The sequence below is a fragment of the Dendropsophus ebraccatus genome, chromosome 2 (genome assembly GCF_027789765.1).
Source record: "Dendropsophus ebraccatus isolate aDenEbr1 chromosome 2, aDenEbr1.pat, whole genome shotgun sequence".
Classification (NCBI taxonomy): Eukaryota; Metazoa; Chordata; class Amphibia; order Anura; family Hylidae; genus Dendropsophus; species Dendropsophus ebraccatus.
In genome coordinates, this window is record NC_091455.1 from 180,505,036 (window position 1) to 180,524,860 (window position 19,825).

Here is a 19,825-nt window from a genome sequence, read left to right on the forward strand (position 1 = left end):
TCCGAGGACGGCACCGACCGCCATTACTGTAAAAAGTAATGGTGATCGCCGTGCCACCGGCCCGATCGCCGTGAACGGCCGGCCGGTACCGGCCGGCCATTCACGGCGATCGGGCCGGTGGCACGGCGATCAGAGTCCCACAATATAGTAAATACCTGCCCTGGACCCCTCAGCTAGGCAGCCGAGGGGTCCAGAGCAGGTATTTGTACATTACTCACCTGTCCCGGGCTCCTGATCGGCGTCTTCCGGGTTCGCGGCATCCTCGTCTTCGTTCGGGTCTTCGGCTTCTTCCGTGACGTCACGTTCGGCTTCTCTCGGCTATTTTCGGCTCCAGCGTCGGCTCTTTCCGTATTTTGCGCTCTGCTGCCCTCTAGCGGCTGATATGTGTAATACACTTATCAGCAGCTACAGGGATGTTCAGAATTTTTTTTTTTTTTTTTCAAATTTTTTTTTTTCTATTTTCCGCACCCTATCGCCGCTGAGTGTTGATCAGCATCGCACGAAAGTGCGCTGCTAATCAGCAACTCCTCCTTTTTGGCGTAGGGTGTTTTTTTTCTATATTCTACTGCCACAGTCTGCTTATAAGTGCCGCACATAAGTGCGCATTTATCAGCAACTCCTTTGTTGGCGTAGGTTTTTTTTTTATACTTACTGTAAAAAAACACGTAAAAAACACTACATTACACCACACTACATTGAATAAAGTTTGACACTACACCACTACATACCCCATATACTATTCCCCGTATAAAGATGGCCCCCTGGGTGTTTTCGGCGTCAGAGGGATACGTTATTATTACCTCCGACACCGAAACAGCCAGTGAGGATGAATGGGGGGTCCTTCGTTCCTCCATTCATCCTCATCATCCTCATCCTCCAGTGACGTGTCTGGGGGTAGTGTAGCGTACGCTGCCCCCCAGACACATCTTTTCCGCCAGTACCGTCCCAATAAGAGATGACGGTATGGAGTGAAATTCTACAAACTCTGTGAGCGTACCTTAGGGTACACTTACAGATTTAGGGTACGTGCACACTGCGGAATGGCGAAGGATAACTCTTCGTGCATTCCACAGCTGGCACCCGCCGGCGGACTGATGCAGGCATGTGTCTCCACCCGTGTCATAGAATCCATTCTATGCACGGGCGGATTCCATCGTCCATCCAAAGAATGAACACGTTGGACGGAGAGCGGAATCCGCCCGTGCATAGAATGGAGTCTATGACACGTGTGGAGACGTGCGCCTGCATCAGTCCGCCGGCGGGTGCCAGCTGTGGAATGCACGAAGGGTTATCTGTCGCGATTCCGCAGTGTGCACGTACCCTTAGAGTGTATGTAGGAAGGGACACCCGAATCCTGCCCCCAGATGCCCCCTCCCCCCCCATCCTCGGAGTTAGTGGGAAGATCGTCCGGGAACTGATCTTCCCACTGCTGGATAAAGGTCACCATCTGTACGGGGATAACTTTTATACCAGCACCCCCTCTTCCGGTCCCTCGCTGCCCTGTAGCTTGCGGCACGATCCGAACATATCAGAAGCAGTAATAGCGCCCTAATATTTAGCAGCCATGGAGCGGACCCAGCGCTTCTGGATATGAGGGACCCCGTATCGCACCAGGGCAACATTTTCCAGGTGACGTCCCCCACACTGGAGAAAGGGAGACCCCAGAAGAAGTGCAGAGTGTGGCGTAACAGGGGGATCAGGAAGGACAACATTTTCCAGTGTGACACCTGTCCTGATCCCCCCGGCCTCTGCATACTGGATCGCTTCAAGGCGCACCACACGTCACTGGGGTTCTACATTATCTAAATTCTGTCCCTTATTCCTATTTCAGGGGTCACGTTGATCCAGGGATTATTCTGATCGCCATTATGGAGTCGGGAAGGAATTTTTCCCCTGTGATGAGGCTACTGTCGTCTGCCTTACGAGGGGTTTTTTTTGCCTTCCTCTGGATCAACACAGGTTGAGTTTGATGGACACCTGTCATTTCCAACCTTATAAACTAATAATTGGCCTAATACCCCCAAAATAAATTAGAATTGTCCCTTTTCCCCAGCTAAATAGGTATGGCCGCCATTCCCATTAGAGGATGCCATGATGCAATTACAAAGCCTCTGTGCGGCCAGGACAGTAGAAACCCCCCACAAGTGACCCCATTCTGGAAACTACACCCCATAAGGAATCTAACAAGGGGGGCAGCGGGGATATGGCCCCCTGGTGACGGCCACATTTGGGACGTGAAAATGAAAAAAATTGTATTTTTTATTTTCTTGGCACATGTTCTACGTAAGTGCCCGTCACCAGTGGGGTCCATATGCTCACTGCACCCCTTGTTGGATTCCTTATGGGGTGTAGTTTCCAGAATGGGGTCACTTGTCGGGGGTTTCTACTGTCCTGGCAGCACAGGAGCTTTGTAATTGCGACATGGCCTCCATCCCCCATTCCAGCCTCTAAATGGCGCTCTGTCCCTTTGGTGACTTGCCCTGTGCCCATATGGCACATTATGTCCACATGTGGGGTATTTTCGTACTCAGGGGAAATTACCCTACACGTTTTGTGTTCATTTTCTTTTTTAACCCCTTGTGGAAATGGAAAAAAATCAAGGCTAGACCAACATTTAGTGTAATTTTTGTAAAATTTTTACTCTAAATCATTAATCTTGTCATGTTTTTTCATTTTCACAAGGGGTTAAAAGATAAAAAAAACATTTAATGTGTAGAGCAATTTCCCCTGAGTTTGGAAATACCCCACATGTGGACATAAAGCGCCATGCGGGTGCAGGGTAAGCCTCCGAAGGGAAGAAGCGCCATTTGGTTTTTGAAGGCTGGATTTGGATGGAATGGATTTCGAGGGGCCATGTTGCATTCAAAAGGCCCCTGTGTTGCCAAGACAGTTGAAACCCCCCACAAGTGACCCCATTATGGAAACTGCACCCCTCAAGGAATGTAACAAGGGGTGTAGTGAGCATATGGACCCCACGGGTGACGGACACAAATGTGGAACAATGTGGCGTGAAAATGAAGTATTACATTTTTTACACTATAATGTTGGTTTAGCCTTGAATATATCATTTTCACAAGGGGTTAAAAGAGGAGAAAAAAAACTAAATGTGTAGCGCAATTTCCCCCGAGTCCGTAAATACCCCACATGTGGACATAAAGCGCCATGCGGGTGCAGGGCAAGCCTCCGAAGGGAACGAGCACCATTTCGTTTTTGAAGGCTGGATTTGGATGGAATGGATTTTGAGGGGCCATGTTGCATTCAAAAGGCCTCTGTGTTGCCAAGACAGTTGAAACCCCCCACAAGTGACCCCATTATGGAAACTACACCCCTCAGGGAATGTAACAAGGGGTGTAGTGAGCATATGGACCCCACTGGTGACGGGCACAAATGTGGAACAATGTGGCGTGAAAATGAAATATTACATTTTTTACACTATAATGTTGGTTTAGCCTTGAATTTATCATTTTCACAAGGGGTTAAAAGAGAAAAAAACACACAATATGTGTAGAGCAATTTCCCCCGAGTCCGTAAATACCCCACATGTGGACATAAAGCGCCATGTGGGCGCAGGGCAAGCCTCCGAAGGGAAGGAGCGCCATTTGGATTTTGGAGGTTGGATTTGGCTAGAATGGATGATGAACGCCATGTCACATTTACAGAGCCCTCCTGCTGCCAAAACACTGGAAACCCCCCACAAGTGACCCCATTCTGGAAACTGCACCCCTCAAGGAATCTAACAAGGGGTGCAGTGAGGATATGGACCCCTTGATGACGGGCACATTTGTGCCATGAAAGTGAAAAAATGAAATTTTTCCCTTTCACGTCACATTGTTCCACATTTGTGCCCGTCACCAGTGGGGTCCATATGCTCACTGCACCCCTTGTTAGATTCCTTGAGGGGTGTAGTTTCCAGAATGGAATCACTTGTGGGGGGTTTCCAGTGTTTTGGCAGCACGAGGGCTCTGTAAATGCGACATGGCCCTTGAAATCCTTTTCAGTGAAATTCAGCTTCCAAAAGCCAATTGGCGCTCCTTCCCTTTGGAGGCTCGTCCTGCGCCCCCTTGGCACTCTATCGCCACATGTGGGGTATTTCTGTACTCGGGAGAAACTGCGCTACACATTTTTTGTCTTTTTTTGCCTCTTATCCCTTTAAGAAAATGAAAAATTGAAGGCTAGAACAACGTTTTAGTGTAAAAAATAAATTTTTCTTTTTTCACGCCATATTGTTCGGAAAATCTGTGAAGCACCTGTGGGGTCCAGATCCTCACCGCACCCCTTGTTACATTCCTTGAGGGGTGTAGTTTTCTAAATGGTGTCCCTTTAGGGGTGTTTTTTAGGTTTTGACACCCCAGAGCCTCTGCCAACCTGAAGTGGTACAGTCAAAAATGACCAAATATAACGGAGGCGTTGAAAATCACTAGGCGCTCCCTTATATCTGAGGCTTGTGGTTGCGTCAAATAGCGCAATAGGGCCACATATGGGGTATTTCTATAAACTGCAGAAACGGGGCAATAATTATTGGGGTGCATTTCTCTGGTAGTAGGTTTATAATTATGAAAAATATTGGATTACAATAAAATCTCTGCACAGAAAATTAAAATTTTCAAATTCCTTACACACTTGGCTTTTATTTCTGTGACTCCCCTAAAGGGTTTAAACACTTTCTGGATGTGCTTTTGCAGAGTTTGGGGGGTGCAGTTTCTGAAATGGGGTGCTTTGTGGGGCTTTCTAACATACAGGCCCCTCAAATACACTTTAAACCTGAACAGGTCCCTAAAAATATCTGATTTTGAAATTTTACTGAAAATTTGGAAATTTGCTGCTAATGTTTTAAGCTTCCTATCGTCTAAAAAAAATGAAAGATAGTTTAATAAATGCCGCCAACATAAAGTAGACATGTTGCTAATGCTATTTAATATATAATTTATGTGGTATAACCACTTTCTGTATACGCAAAGAAGTTTCAAAGTTGGAAAAATGCATTTTTTCACATTTTTTCACCTTATTTGGGTTTTTTTCATAAAGATTTGTTATGAGTATCGACTCCAATTTACCAGAAATGTAAAGTACAATATGTCACGAGAAAACAATCTCAGAATCAGCCGGATAGGTAAAAGCATCCCGAAGTTATTAATGACTAAAGTGACACTGGTCATATTCATAAAATTTGTCTCTGTCATTAAGGCCATTTCAGGCTCTGTCCTTAAGGGGTTAAACAGTACAATGACAGTACAGAGTTAAAAGGTAATATACAGCTCAGGACTTTCCACTCTACACAGATGGAACAGAGCGAGACCTGGCTGCTGCCCAACGTATTCTGTATCCTGCAGTAACTCTTTATTAAATACAATACATAGAAGTTCTACTGACATGAATATATATGTTTTACCCTAAAACCGCCATACTGTGCAAATAAAAGCTGTCACATGAAAAGCTTCTGGCTGGATCTGAAGGTCTGTTTACAGTGCTGGTGCAGCATGACTATGCCCCGTCTACATAACGTGTTATCACACAAGTGTCCTCCGCTGCTTTGGGTGCCTTTTATTATCATATTGTCATGCTGTAGCCTTCCAGTCTGCTTCCAGCACAATACTGAGGGTCACATGGGATCCCTACTGTAAGTGTACAGACGTTTTCATAAACCACTTCTGAGCACATATGGGATGAAGAACTCGCCTCGGTCATGCACTAAGCAGATTAGAGATCCAAATACTACAAGCTCTATCTGAGGGAAGTAACACAAATCTGACAAACTTTTCCAACTATGCAATGCATTGTGGGAGGATGGAAGGGAAAAAAAAATAATAAAAAGCAATTTTTTCCAAGCATATTTGAATAGTAACTATGCATCTGATTCTCACTAAATCTGTTAAGAAGTAACTAAAAAGTATTTATTGGCATACCTGACCACAATACACATTGCACACATAGGGATTGCTGCTGCATAGTTTGTCATGTCAGTGCATGTGCAGGTTTTGGTATGGAGTCCGGTATAAGCAGCCCACACACTCAGAAAATGGAGTTTCTCTGAATGCCAGGGAATCATTGATACGTCAGCAGATTAGAAACGTGAAAGTTTTTCTCTCTCGGAAAACTGAAGGTTCATATGTTTCAGAAGCTCAAATAACATGTTCTGGATAGATCGCAAGCCACAAAATCAGAGGACCAGAGCTGTAAATTGTCGGTGGTGGAAGAATCAGCTTGTGGACTGCCGCTTTAAAGGCAACAAGCTCAAAAAGCCTCAGAGCAAAAGGAGTTTACTAGACACAGGCTAGACTTCGGATATATAAAACATACTAACCATACAAACATAGGTATTAACAGAGAAACATACTAACCATACAAACATAGGTATTAACATAGAAACATACTAACCATACAAACATAGGTATTAACATAAAAACATACTAACCATAAAGCCATACAAGGCAAGTATCAGGTAACAAAACACAGAACACATCTGCAAATCTAAGGATTTTATTTCAATGTGTAAATGTGTTTTGTTTCTTGTTTGTTTTTACATTAACTCCTTAGTAACCAAACTGAAGTTTTCATTAGTATCATTTTCAGGTAAACACTGTATTAGGGATGGTCCGAACCTGTCGAGGTTCGGGTTCGTATGAACCCGAACGCTCGGCATCAGATTCCCGCTGTCTGCCCTCTCCGTGGAGCGGGCAGATACAGCGGGAGGAACGCCTGGAAAACTGGGATACAGCCTATGGCTATGGCTGTATCCCAGTTTTCCAGGCGGTCCTCCCGCTGGATCCGCCCGCCCACGGAGCGGGCAGACAGCGGGAATCATTACCGAGGGTTCGGGTTCGTACAAACCCGAACCGAACTCAGTTCGGACCATCCCTATACTGTATGTATGACTTTTTGATTGTGTTTTTTTATCCGTACCTTAGAAAAATACAGCAGTTTGATTTATTAATTTTTTTTTTACAACATTCACTGTAAAAAATAAGAATATAGCTGTATATTGTGGGCCTATAAACAATGGTGATACTAAATAGATGTAGTTTATTACATTTATGAAACTTTGTTTTTCACCTTTCATTATTCTGCTTTTACAAGGCCTCTGGCTTCTGGCTACTCAGCAACTGGTGAATGTTTTTTCTGGAAAGCCAAATAGGTAAACAAGCTAAACTCCTTATATGCCATTACAATTTGACTGCAGCATGTAAGGAATTTATTCATCAGGATTGGAGGTTTTTCCTGTCCTGTTGGGTGTGGAGTGGTCATGCTCAGCACCCAAGTTCCAATGATACCTTTATTCCCCTCTTAGCTCTTCCCACCAGGGTACCTAAACATAACAAGACCATCCAGATAGAAAACAGTAGGCGGCATCTATGTACACCTAGTTGATCTTCATCTTAATGAATGAGAAGCTATCCTAGTTAGTGTTAAATGTATCCATGGTTCTATATATAGATAGCTGCCCTCACTGTATGACTGTATTACAAATGAATGTTTTCTGCTCATCTACTCACACATTTGTGCATCTGGGGACCTCAAAATCTTCTTAGAGTCGTGCCATACAGTCTTGCAGTCCTCCTGTAACTTGTAAAATCTTAATCGTTTCCATGAAGCTGATTTAACTTTAGACAGTGGACTTCCCTTGAGAAGAAACTTCAGATCCTCATCATCTTGTAAACCTGGGGAAGAAGGAATATTTTACATGATCAATGAAACTATACAATGGATAGATGTAATAGAGTTATACAGCTAAACATTAGCATTAGAGTTTTACAATAAATCTGTGCAGGTATTCTACTACCATAGAGGTTGTACAAACACCGTCATCAAGAAATATAACAAAGTAACCTATATGCCAGTCAAAGGTTCTGCACCCTGAAAACAATCCAGCCAGAAACCTTAAATTCTGTAATCAGAACACAAAGAGGCAACAGCGGTACATAGATAAGACAGGATTAGGCTATTCACAATAGGTCATGGCCAGAGCTCAGCCTTCCCACCTCTTCCTACACAATGCCCCCTGCACAGGTCATACAGCATGTTTAGAAAACTCTCCTATAGAATGGAATTGGAAGTGTACTGTTGGGGAATATTTCTCAAATTGAGGAAATGACGCAGTGTTGCACAGGTAAAATCCAAAGTGGATTCCAATACCAGAAAGAGTTTGCAATGCTGTAAAAGAAGTGGTGTATTTTTTACAGTCAGGCATGGTGCTCTCTGCTGCCACCTCTGTCCATAACAGGAACTGCCAAGAGCAGTAGCAAATTCCCATAGGGAACCTCTCCTGCTATGGACTGAGGTGGCAGCAGAGAGCAGTTTCTCAGACTGAGAAGAAATCACCACTTTCTGCAGGACATACAGCAGTTCAAAAGTACTGGAAGACTTGGGATTTTTGAAGACTGCCATGTTTAAACCCATACTACATATAGGACTGCAGTTTGTTACAATTTGTCTATTCACTATAGGATATGTATGAACTTTCAACCTTTATATACTAGAGGGCAGGTATAATGCTGCTCTGTAACACACCTGCCTTGAGTCTCTATAGGAAAAGGATAACTGCATCCGGCTCTACAGCCCATTCAGTCCCTCACAATAGTTAACCTCTGACAGATCCAGTTACCGCACCCTCAGTATATAAGCAACATCCTGAAATCTCAACAACTACGGGGAACTACTGAACCATAACAGATTTTTTTTCCAGCTCTAGGGAGAGTTCAGCAACAAGATCATGGAAGGTATGAGGTGCGGCCAGCAGTACATGCGGAGATGGTTATAGGTGTGGTTCGGGTCCATAGTTTATGTAGAGATGGGTAAAAGTTATTACAGATGTCAACCTGGCCCATGGTTTATAAAGAGAGGGGTAAAAGTTATAGTAGGTGTGGACCTGGTCACTGCCAATGGTACCTAAAGGCTTTACAGGTGTGGCCTTTGCCTCCAGTACACTATATATCAGCTTTTCACTCCCTTTGGGTATGTCCACACCAATTACCCGCCAGGGATTTCACAGCTCATCCCCGCTCGCGGCCACATGCACCTCCACCAGTCCCATGGGCTTCATTCTATGGTTTGGCAGATTCCGCCGTCTGCCTAAAGAATCAACCCGTCTCCTATGGGACCAGCGGAAATGTGCATTCCGGGATTCCGTAGTGTGGACATACCCTTAAACAGTAATGCATATAATGTTGCATACAAAATAAATCCAAATTAGGAACTGGATTCTGCAGATAAATGTTACTGAAGAAGTGGAATGCATGCACCATTTATAGTGAGTGACACCTCCATCAATGGACAATGAAGGTATGTAAGGTCAGGCAAAAAGGCTAGGGCTACATGGCCATGTGACATAAATCACTGTCAATGGGGTCGTGCAGCAACTTGCAGCATGACAGTAAAGACCCATTTACAACTGTGTTGGATTTTTGGCCACAAGTCACTCCCAAACATTAACCTCAATATAAGTTTATGCAGCTTGTTTGGAGCTCGAGTGGTTGTCCATGCTGTCTCCTTCTCTGAGCTAATGCTTCTGGAATTCTTTCCATGTTCGTGTCCTGCTGCTTTAATGGCACTGCCACATTGCATATAGCCCGCGGCCGGATGATACTGAGCCAGAACTAGGGCAGGAGGCCTCGGTGACACGTCATGATATCTATCGCTCTACTTACAGTCACAGGCAGCTGTGATATAATCCTAGAAATACTACATGCACGTACAGTGACACAATTTTTTTTTTCTTTACTACTTATGTACATGTAGTATGCGACTTATTAGGAGCATTATATATCACTTATGACAGGGTTCCTATACACAGACAGTAAACCTAATGTCGATTTACCCCCAGTGATCTTCCGAATTGATTGGACTGCAGTGTTAGGGCCCTATTACACAGGGCGAATAGCGTTCATTATATCGTTCAAATTTAAATGATAATCATCCTGTGTAATTGCAGGCATAGATCGAAAAATCGTTTAGTGAATGATCAGATCTAAAACAACGATCAACAACACACAAACGTTCAGTGTAATTGCACTTCGTTTCTTCTTTTGCTGAGATCAATAAACGATCGTAGTAATGATCGTACTAACTATTGTAACTAATGCTAAGTTTACGCGATCATTGGCCCGATCGTACGATTAACGATTTCGAAGTAATGATTTTTTTTTTATAACGATCAGCGTTTAGACGGTACGATATATCGTACGGAAAAATCGTTTTGCGATCGTACGCCCGCCCGCAACGGCAGCGATCGGGGCGGCGCAGGGGGCTGCAGTTGAGCGGGGGGGGGGGGGTGGAGGCAGGCCGGGCTACGGGCGCACGATCGCAAAACAATTTTTCCGTACGATATATCGTACCGCCTAAACGCTGATCGTTATAAAAAAAATTGTTACTTCGAAGTCGTTAATCGTACGATCGGCCCAATAATCGCCTCGTGTAAACTTAGCATAATGGTGCGTTTACACAGACAGATTATCTGACAGATCTTTGAAGCCAAAGCCAGGAACAGACTATAAACAGCGATAAGGTCATAAAGGAAAGACTGGGATACATCCTCTTTTTAAATCCATTTCTGGCTTTGGCTTCCAAAATCTGTCAGATAAATCTGTGTAAACGCACCCAAACCATTATGGCCATGTGTAAGAAGGTGAACAATTTCAGGTTAACGGTAAACAATTTTGTTTACGATCGTTTATCATCAGTTCTTGACAGGTTTCCCAGAGATGATAAAGCATCCTAGAGATCTGCAGTAACTTTATATGACAGGACTACCCCTTTAATCTAATTAATAAATGGGAGTTATTGCAACTATCCAATAAGAAATATGCTGTGCATGAGTATTATCAATGCTATGTTTTTCTACCAGAATACATTGAAAATTCACTACAATCAGAAGGAGTTAAAGGGGTAGTGCGGTGTAAAACATTTTTTCACTAAATAACACACATTACAAAGTTATACAACATTGTAATGTGTGTTATTTAAGTGAATGGCCCCCTTCCCCATGTCCTCCCCCCCCCCCCCCCGACCATGGACGTGGAAGTGTGATACAGTATACTCACGGAATCACTGTCAACCCCGGTTGCCATCTTGGGACGATCACGACATCTTCAGGAGTCCGGCCTGACTGCTCCAGCCCTCCCTCATGCCGGCCCTTTGGCTGAGCATAACAGAAGACGTCCAGCGATTTTTTAAACGTGTCAGCCGACAGGGGGCAAACAATCACTACTTACCTCTCCCCACAGGCTCCTGGACCCCCACCAGAAGGCATTTTCTCCCTCAAGTTCCGATGGTGTCACAAAATACCCAATCCAGGTAATGGATTGCCCCATCAGCCATCACTGACTGGCAGAGCAAGCAGTCCATCAACCGGGTCAAGACATTCAGCCGATAGAGATCCCGAAGCCTGGCGAGGGTTCTGGAGTGGTAAGTGAGCACTGCAGAGGCACGGGGAGAGGTGAGTAGTGATTGTTTATTATGTTCCCCCCTGCCTCTGCCGGCTGACAAATATTAAAAATCTCCTTTAAGTGCAGACGTTTTCCACCCTGAACATACAAAAAGAAATACAACTATCATCTGAGGCTCCTCAGGAATGTAAATGCTTTACAGATCTGACAGTGTTCTACCCTATCACCAGCAGACAGAAAGGATTTTGCTTACAAACAAAATTAGATTTGATTGTTATAACTTATTTACTAACAAAGCACAACCCATAATAAGAGATCCTATATTTTCCTTAGTAATAAACCATATAGGATATGTTGGTAAATAATAAAAAGAGATCATGTAACATTTTCTAATAAACCATAATGTACGGTAACTTATAAGAAGAGATCGTATAACTTCAAATAAACTTTTAGAAATGTTCCAGATGTGGCCGAGTCAGCTGAGCAATCATGTACTGCAGGACCTCAGCACTGACAGCCTGGAGGTCCAACCCTTCAGCTAGGAACTGTGGGTAAGAGGCCTTATAGGATTTTCTAAGAAATTAAAAAGGCATGACAATTTCTTCAAGAAAAAGTGCCACTCCTGTCTAGGTACTGCGTCTGGTATTGTAGCCCTGCTCTATTCACTTCAGATTCATTCTGCACACTATATTTGATAGTTCACTACAGTGAGGAGTTTGTTGCACAGGCCGCAGGTTACCTTCACTGCTACTGATTCATATATTTCAGCCGCAGTAACAAATGATATAGTTAAATTGTACTGGAGAAGAAAGTTTTGTTCACACAATGTGGCTGAAACCTAGGAGCTGTCTAGGTAAGGACACTAGATTACAGGATCTGTAAATTCTGTCGCAACAAATTTAATGTTCCCCATCTATTGTAACATACCTATTGCTAATTCTTAATAAAGAGAACACCACTTAAAAATGTCTCAGAATACAAAAAAAAACCAAAAAACACATACTCACCCAATTCCCCCAAAAAACATTTTTCTTTCTTTTTAAAATCAACTGGTATCAGTAAGTTATATAGATTTGTAATCTCAAGCCTTCCAGTACATATCAGCTACTGTATGTCCTGCAAAAAAGGCTGCATTCTTTCCAGTCCGACACAAAGTTCTCAGCTGCCACCCCTGTCCCTGTCAGAAAAAGGAGCAGGAGGGGTTTTCTATGGGGATTTGCTACAGATCTGGACAGTTCAGATCAGCAAAGAGCACCATGGAAAGAATAAACCACTTTTTTTTTTTAAAGAAGTAATTCACAAGTCTGTATAATGTTTACATGAAGGGATCTGCAAATTTTTAGCGAACGACGATTTGAGAACATGTTGAAAGATAAAAATGAACAATTTCTCGCTTGTCGCTTGATGTGTTTACACGGAACGATTATAGCTCAAATGTGATCGTTACTGCGAAAATTCGAACGATAATCGTTCCGTGTAAACTCAGCATTACTGTCTGACACCAGTTGACTACTTTTACTCCAGAGTTCCCCTTTAATTTGCCCTGTTGTTGCAGTGCAGGGAAACTGAGTACACCTGGTTTCCTTGCAGATTACAGGTAATGACTGGGGTCCCAGCAATCATTAGCTGTGCCGACTCTCATCCTCAGTTTTATCTTCTAGCATTCTTGGTCTGTAGAACGTATGAGCTCTTAGTTTGTTCCGGTCTCTTGTTTTTATGGGCATTTCCATCCGGAGGGTCCTGCATTGTCCTAGCCATGCCAACAATTATTGATACACAAATGTGCAAACCTCCTGGAAACTGAATATAAGATTATTATACCTACCTGTTGTATGGTTAACCTGACATTTACACCTCTAAGCAAGACTGAGCAGACCTCGTGGAGGAGATAAATGACTTATAGGGACAACAATGGAACAATGCAAAACCTGAAGAACAAGTGTTCAAGGGATTGTGTGGGCTTCACGTGTATTGTCCACATCATTACTCACGGTCAGAAATAAGAGGCTAGGAAGGCATCTTAGATCAGCTGCAGACACCCACAGTCGCCTCACAGAAAAGTTTAACCAAGTTGCAAGTGTCCTCAATGGGGAGGGGGGAATATTTTGCTGTGAGACCCCTCTAGCCGTAGCTTATCCTCAATGAAAACAAAGGATCAGGCATAAGGACAGCTATCACGCCCAATTCTAATTTCTCCAACACCCGCTGTTGACCCTAAGGCTAAGACACTCCCATACAAACTCAGCCCTTCCAAAACCACCAGGATTAGCCAATATTCTCCTAAGATCAAAACGGACCCGTTTTTTTTTTTTTACGGACACAAAAAGGTAGTCAACCTCATTTTTGTGTCCGTTAAAAAAAAGTACTCAAGTGCATCATTTTTTTTTTCCTCCATTTTTTTGCAACAACAACAACAACAAAAAAACGGATTGCAAAAACGCAGTGTGAACCCAGCCTAACATCAGCCTGGATCTGTTGGCTGTTGTCACCATATTCCATATCAGCACAATGCATATACACTGTATACATCATAGGGCTTCATACACCCATCAGGCTCATGTACACCAGCATACCTTTATTTCCACTGCAAGGTATGGGAATCTGCACAATACCACAGTATACCGCTATACAGAGGATTACGGAATTAAAAATGTAAATTGTGCCATATGGTTTTTACAATGGCAGTCAGGGGACTAGGAACACCACTGTATGTTGTAGGCTTAAATGCTATGTTCACAGACACAATCCTTGAAAAAAAAAAAAAAAAGTGCACAGCAACAGATGCTTGGCCTAAGATCCTGAAATAAAGAAGCCTGGGTGCTAATACAAGGCCTCAGGGTAAGAAACTGGAACACTCCATTTATTATTGAGCAACTAGTCCCCAGTCCTAACAAAGCCCCAGGCTATAAAGAGTAGGGCAATGCAGGAATATATTCACACAGTTCACCGGGACTTGCAAGAAAACCAATAAATGATTGTTTAAATACTGGAAAATATCATCCACAGCTTTTTATTACTGTGTTAATTTGGTGTTATACAGTTATATATTAACTAAAAGGGTTAAATGGCGTAGTTTACAATCACAGGGAAGTCGCCATTGGCCCATGTAGCTCTTTTGATCTCCCTAGTTAAAGTTTAGGGAGAAAGCTACTGCCAGGCACCTCTGTTGGCACCTTATATCCCCTACAACAATGGGACGGGGCATGACACTGACTTCTTATACATTAAATGTTAGGTGCAATCAGCAGCACTTCATTTGCCTGCTGTCAATCATCTCCATCCAGTGGCCCCATAGACTTATAATGGAGTCACCGGGAGATATTGCAGTGAAACGCTCTCATACTTCTGATTAGTGTACAGGGATGTGTCAGTACAGTGGCATGAAGAGTCAACTATTTCGGAGCTTATGGCATCATCATAATTGATGATGCCAGGAGTTACGAAGTCTGGTCCGTATGCGTCCATATATACAGACAAAATGAATTAAAGCGATCCAAATTCTTTCCTAAAGGGGTACTCCAGCGGGGGGGGGGGCACTTTTTCGCTGGGACCGGGGAGGAGGTGGCTGAGAGAAAAGAGATCCACTCACCTCCGTGGTTGCAGCAGTGGGTCCCTCATCGCGGCGCTCCGGTCCCCGGCCGCTTCCTGGTGTCTGACACGGGCCCGAGACGTGATGTCTCAGGTCCACTCAGCCAGTCAGTGAAGGAGGCGGGATCCGTTTCAAGTCCGCTCAGATCCCGCCTCTGTCACGGACTGGCTGAGCGGACCTGAGACGTCACCGTCCCCGCTGGAACCAGGGAGGTGAGTGGACGTCGTTTCCCTCAGCCACCTCCTCCCCGGTCCCAGCGAAAAAGTGCCCCCCAGCTGGAGTAACCCTAAATAGCCGCACAATGTTGCTGGGAGTACGGCCACAATGTTCAGATTGCGCTCTGAATGCATATGTGGAAAAACAGCCGTAGATATCAGTCTGTGGTGCACGGACAGCTGCAGATACAAAGTAGTAGGCACCCCTCTGAAATTGGTAACATCTTATTCTGCCCCTCTAATACAACAACTAAATCATTGGGGGGAAAAAATTAGATATCAGTCAAAATGGATACTGGCTAATGCTGGGTTTAGCGATAATTCGCCCGATCGTATGATTAACGATTTCGAAGTAACAATTTTGTTTTATAACGTTATAACGTCTAGACAGAAAGATATATCGTATGGAAAAATCGTTTTGCAATCGCTTAAGCCTATCTCGCACATAGGTTAAATCGGTGAACGACTGTTTACACGGAACGATCTGCGAATTTTTTGCGAACGACGATTTAAGAACATGTTGTAAGATCAAAATGAACGATTTCTCGCTCGTCGCTTGATCGTTCGCTGCTTTTACACGTACGATTATCGTTCGAATTCAATCGGTATCGTGCAAATACCAACGATAATCGTTCCGTGTAAACGTAGCATAACTCTCCCTCAGTTATTGATAGTATATGAATGTGATAGGATAGTGATGGGCTCTTCCTCTAAATCATCCAACACACGGAAAACATTCCTTTAGAGGTGACCATTAGTTATCACCGGCATATTGGTTAGGCCTCATTCACACCATGTTTTGCACACATAATGTTGGTATTCATCAGCAACCTGTCAAACTGATTCATCAATGTATAGGCGGGAATTAAAGCAGTCTTAAAGTAGGAATGTTTAATGTCCATATCAACCAATCACAGCTCAGCTTTCATTTTACCAGAGCTTATGAGTATTTGCTAGCTGTGACTGGTCGCTATGGGCAACAAAGGACAATCCCACTGTAGGACTGCTTGATAAATCTCCCCCATTGAGTTTAATGGACTGAATGTAGTCTATGGCGGAGATAGGCAAAAATTATCTAATAGCAAAGCTGGCTTTGTTGTTCATAGCAACCAATCACAGATCAGCTTTCATTTTACCAGAGCTTATTAAGAAATGAAAGCTGAGCTCCTATTGGTTGCTATGGCTAATTATCTCCCTGAGTTTACATGAGACTTAAAAGAGCGATCATTGCACTTAAAGGGTCTGCTAGGAGCACACTGCGGTATAACTCAGTCTCTATGGCAGGTTTCTCACATATACCGCCAACACGTCAGCAAAATGTGATGTGAAAAATACATTGTATTAGCTGAATTAATAGGCCCGCTATGACAGGCTGTGATATGTCCATGTACAGGTATACAGGGGCAATACATCATAGAGTAAGTGTGTAACATGCAGGAGAGAATACACAGTACATACAGGGAAGCAGCTATGGAGGTAGCAGGTGCCCCCTAGCTGAGGGTGGTGCCAATCACCTGTCGCCACATAAGACGACACATAATTACAAATGGCACCTGGCAGAATTTGCACGGGAGCCAAAGAGCTTAAAGTTATGTCTCTGGGCACAAAGGGGAAAAGACCCTGATGTATAGTAATAAAGCTCAGACCACTCCACTACCCATCCCAGTGCCCGACACATATAACTGTACCCCTGCCACACATCATACTGCCCGATGCCCATCCCAGTGCCCGATGCATATAACTGTACCCCTGCCACACATCATACTGCCCAGTGCCTGACGCATATAACTGTACCCCTGCCACACATCATACTGCCCGATGCCCATCCCAGTGCCCGATGCATATAACTGTACCCCTGCCACACATCATACTGCCTGATGCCCATCCCAGGGCCAATGCATATCACTGCACCTGCCACACTGCCCGGTGCCCATCCCAGTGCCCGATGCATATAACTGTACCCCTGCCACACATCATACTGCCCGATGCCCATCCCAGGGCCAATGCATATCACTGCACCTGTCACACTGCCCGGTGCCCATCCCAGTGCCCGGTGCATATAACTGTACCCCTGCCACACATCATACTGCCCAGTGCCCGATGCATATAACTGTACCCCTGCCACACATCATACTGCCCAGTGCCCATCCCAGTGCCCGATGCATATCACTGCCCCTGCCACACTGCCAGATGCCCATCCCAGTGCCCGATGCATATTACTGCACCCGCCACACTGCCCGGTGCCCATACTAGTGCCCAATGCCCATCACTGTACGATGCCCATCCCAGTGCCCGATACATATCACTGCACCAGTCACACATCACACTGTCCAATGCCCATCCCAGTACCCGATGCTTATCACTGCATTCGTCACATATCACTTTGCCCAGTGCCCAATGTATATCACTGGATCCGCTATACTGTACATCACCCGGCCCGGTGCCCATCCCAGTGCCCGATGCACTGCACCTGCCACATTTCACAATGCCTGGTGCCCATCCTAATGCCTGATCCATATGACTGTACCCGCCATATATCACACTGCCCAATGGCAGTGAGATTCTATTTGCAAAACTTACTCCCCTCCTGAAAAAAGTGATAGAATTTGTGTAAAATTTCTGTTGTAGTCTGCCAGCCTTTCCACTGACTCCCACAGAGTGTTATGACCACCCACCAGCTATTTCTGAGGTGGTCCATGTATGTGCCACCCAATGCACCTGCCGCATGGAGACGCACACTTTAACACAACTGCCCATTAGAAGTGACTGGTGATCAGGTCAATCCCACAACTGGTCCCATTCACTTCTATGGTGCGTCCTGATTGGCAGAGATGGTATAATACCAGTTATAATAGTGACTATGGGGTCAGCTGCAGGGGGTGGATGCTTAGTGGTCACAGTCCATGGATATAACTAGAACCTGACTACTTTCCAACCTGTGGCTATCCAGTTGTTGAGGAACTACAATTCCCAGCATGCTATCCCTGCCTCTTCATACTGGAGCATGCTGGGATGTGTAGTTTCAGCACAGCTGGAGAATCAGACCTACACGCAACAGGAGGAACTCCTAGGAAACAGTAGTGACAGCTACAGGCAAGCGGCTCCTAGGTGTGAACAGGGTCCTAAGAGAACCGCAATAAGCAGACAGGAGGGAAGGCGTCTCCTACCCAGCCGGGTGCTGTTCATCTGGGTCACTCTCCGGCTGTTCTCCTCAAGGATCTGCTCCTGGGACTTGGTCCGGGCGGGTCTTCTGCCGATACACTGCATGCTGAACCCCGCAACATCAGCCCGGGAGACCCCCCCTCTGCTCTGCTGTCACCCACCACTGACTACTACTAGAAGCCTACGAGGAGACGGGAGAGTCCATAGAGGAGGAGGTGGGAGGGGTGTGCGGGCCGGGAGGAGGAGGAGGAGGACGGGGAGGGGGGCAGCGAGGAGGAAACGCCACAAAGTGGAGGAAAAGCAGGAATAGTGTGAGGGGTGCGGGCACCTGAGGTGACGGGGCGGAGAGGGCACAGTGTAACGGACCCCCAGCTGTGCCCTGGAACACGCCACATCACCCACCGGCTGCACAGCACTGTCCTCCAAGCTGCGGCTCTCCAGCTGTTGCTGAACTACAACTTCCATCATGCACTGATAGTGTATAGCTGCTGGGCATGCTGGGAGATGTAGTTTCGCAACAGCTGGAGGGACACACCGTAATACAGGCTAGAATGGTGGTTACCCATAGCAACTGCATTGAATTACCATTGCGGTCTCTGCTGTGGACTGTGCCAATTGTGTTTTAGCATTTTATTTTTCCATCCACACAGCCATATGAGAGCTTGAAAAGGGAAATCTCCAGTCTTCCAGTACTTATCAGATACTGAATGCCGTGCAGGAAGTGCTGTATTCTTTCCAGTGCTCTCTGCTGCCACCTCTGTCCATGACAGGAACTGTCCACTTCAGAGCAGTAACAAATCCTCATAGAAAACCTCTCCTGCTCTAGACGTTCTTGTCACAGACAGAGGAGGCAGCAGAGAGCACTGGAAAGAATACACCACTTCCTGCAGGGCATACAGCAGCTAATAAGTACTCGAAGATTTGATAATTTTAGATAAAAGTAAAGTACAGATCTATATAACTTTCTAACTCCAATTGATTTTTTAGAAGATTTTCAATAGAGTACCCCTTTAACCAATTGTATTCAGTAGTAAAACCCCATCTAGCCACGGGCGTTGTTTTACCCCCCCATTAAGCTTCGGACAAGTCCACTGTAAACAAATATTGATGAGGTTGTGGTACTCTTACAAGTGCCGGAGCCCCTCCAAACAGCCAATGGGGTGGGGTGCTAGTTAGGAGTTGGACCTCCTGAGGATAAGCCATCGATTTGTAGATCCTGGATAAACCTTTAAATGGGCTCTGTCATTATAAAAGCCCCGACCTCCACAAATTAGGAGAACGAGCTAGGAAATTCCATTGAAAGGGTTCATTTACACAGAAAGATTATCTGCCAAAGATTTGAAGCCAAAAGCCAGGAACAGACTATAAACAGATCAGGTCATAAAGGAAAACTGAGATTTCTCCTCTTTTCAAATCCATTTCTGGCTTTGGCTTCAAATCTTTGGCAGATAATCTGTCAGATAATCTTTGTGTAAAATAGA

The 19,825-nt window shown here is 44.7% G+C and overlaps 1 protein-coding gene across 3 annotated transcripts in view; it reads right to left on the reverse strand.

Moving 5' to 3' along the window:
* PLCD1 (phospholipase C delta 1) overlaps positions 1-19,825 on the reverse strand; it is an 89,702-nt gene that overhangs the window by 33,106 nt on the left and 36,771 nt on the right. Inside the window, exons 1-2 of one of the 3 annotated variants that reach the window (XM_069958824.1) lie at positions 18,747-18,875; positions 7,491-7,655 (exon numbers count right to left, since the gene is read on the reverse strand). In XM_069958824.1, coding sequence (XP_069814925.1) covers positions 7,491-7,655; positions 18,747-18,840 — 259 coding nt within the window. In that variant the 5' untranslated portion in view covers positions 18,841-18,875. Of the gene's footprint in view, positions 1-7,490; positions 7,656-18,349; positions 18,725-18,746; positions 18,876-19,825 lie in introns of those variants that run through there. The other 2 variants (XM_069958823.1, XM_069958825.1) reach the window with 2 other exon arrangements.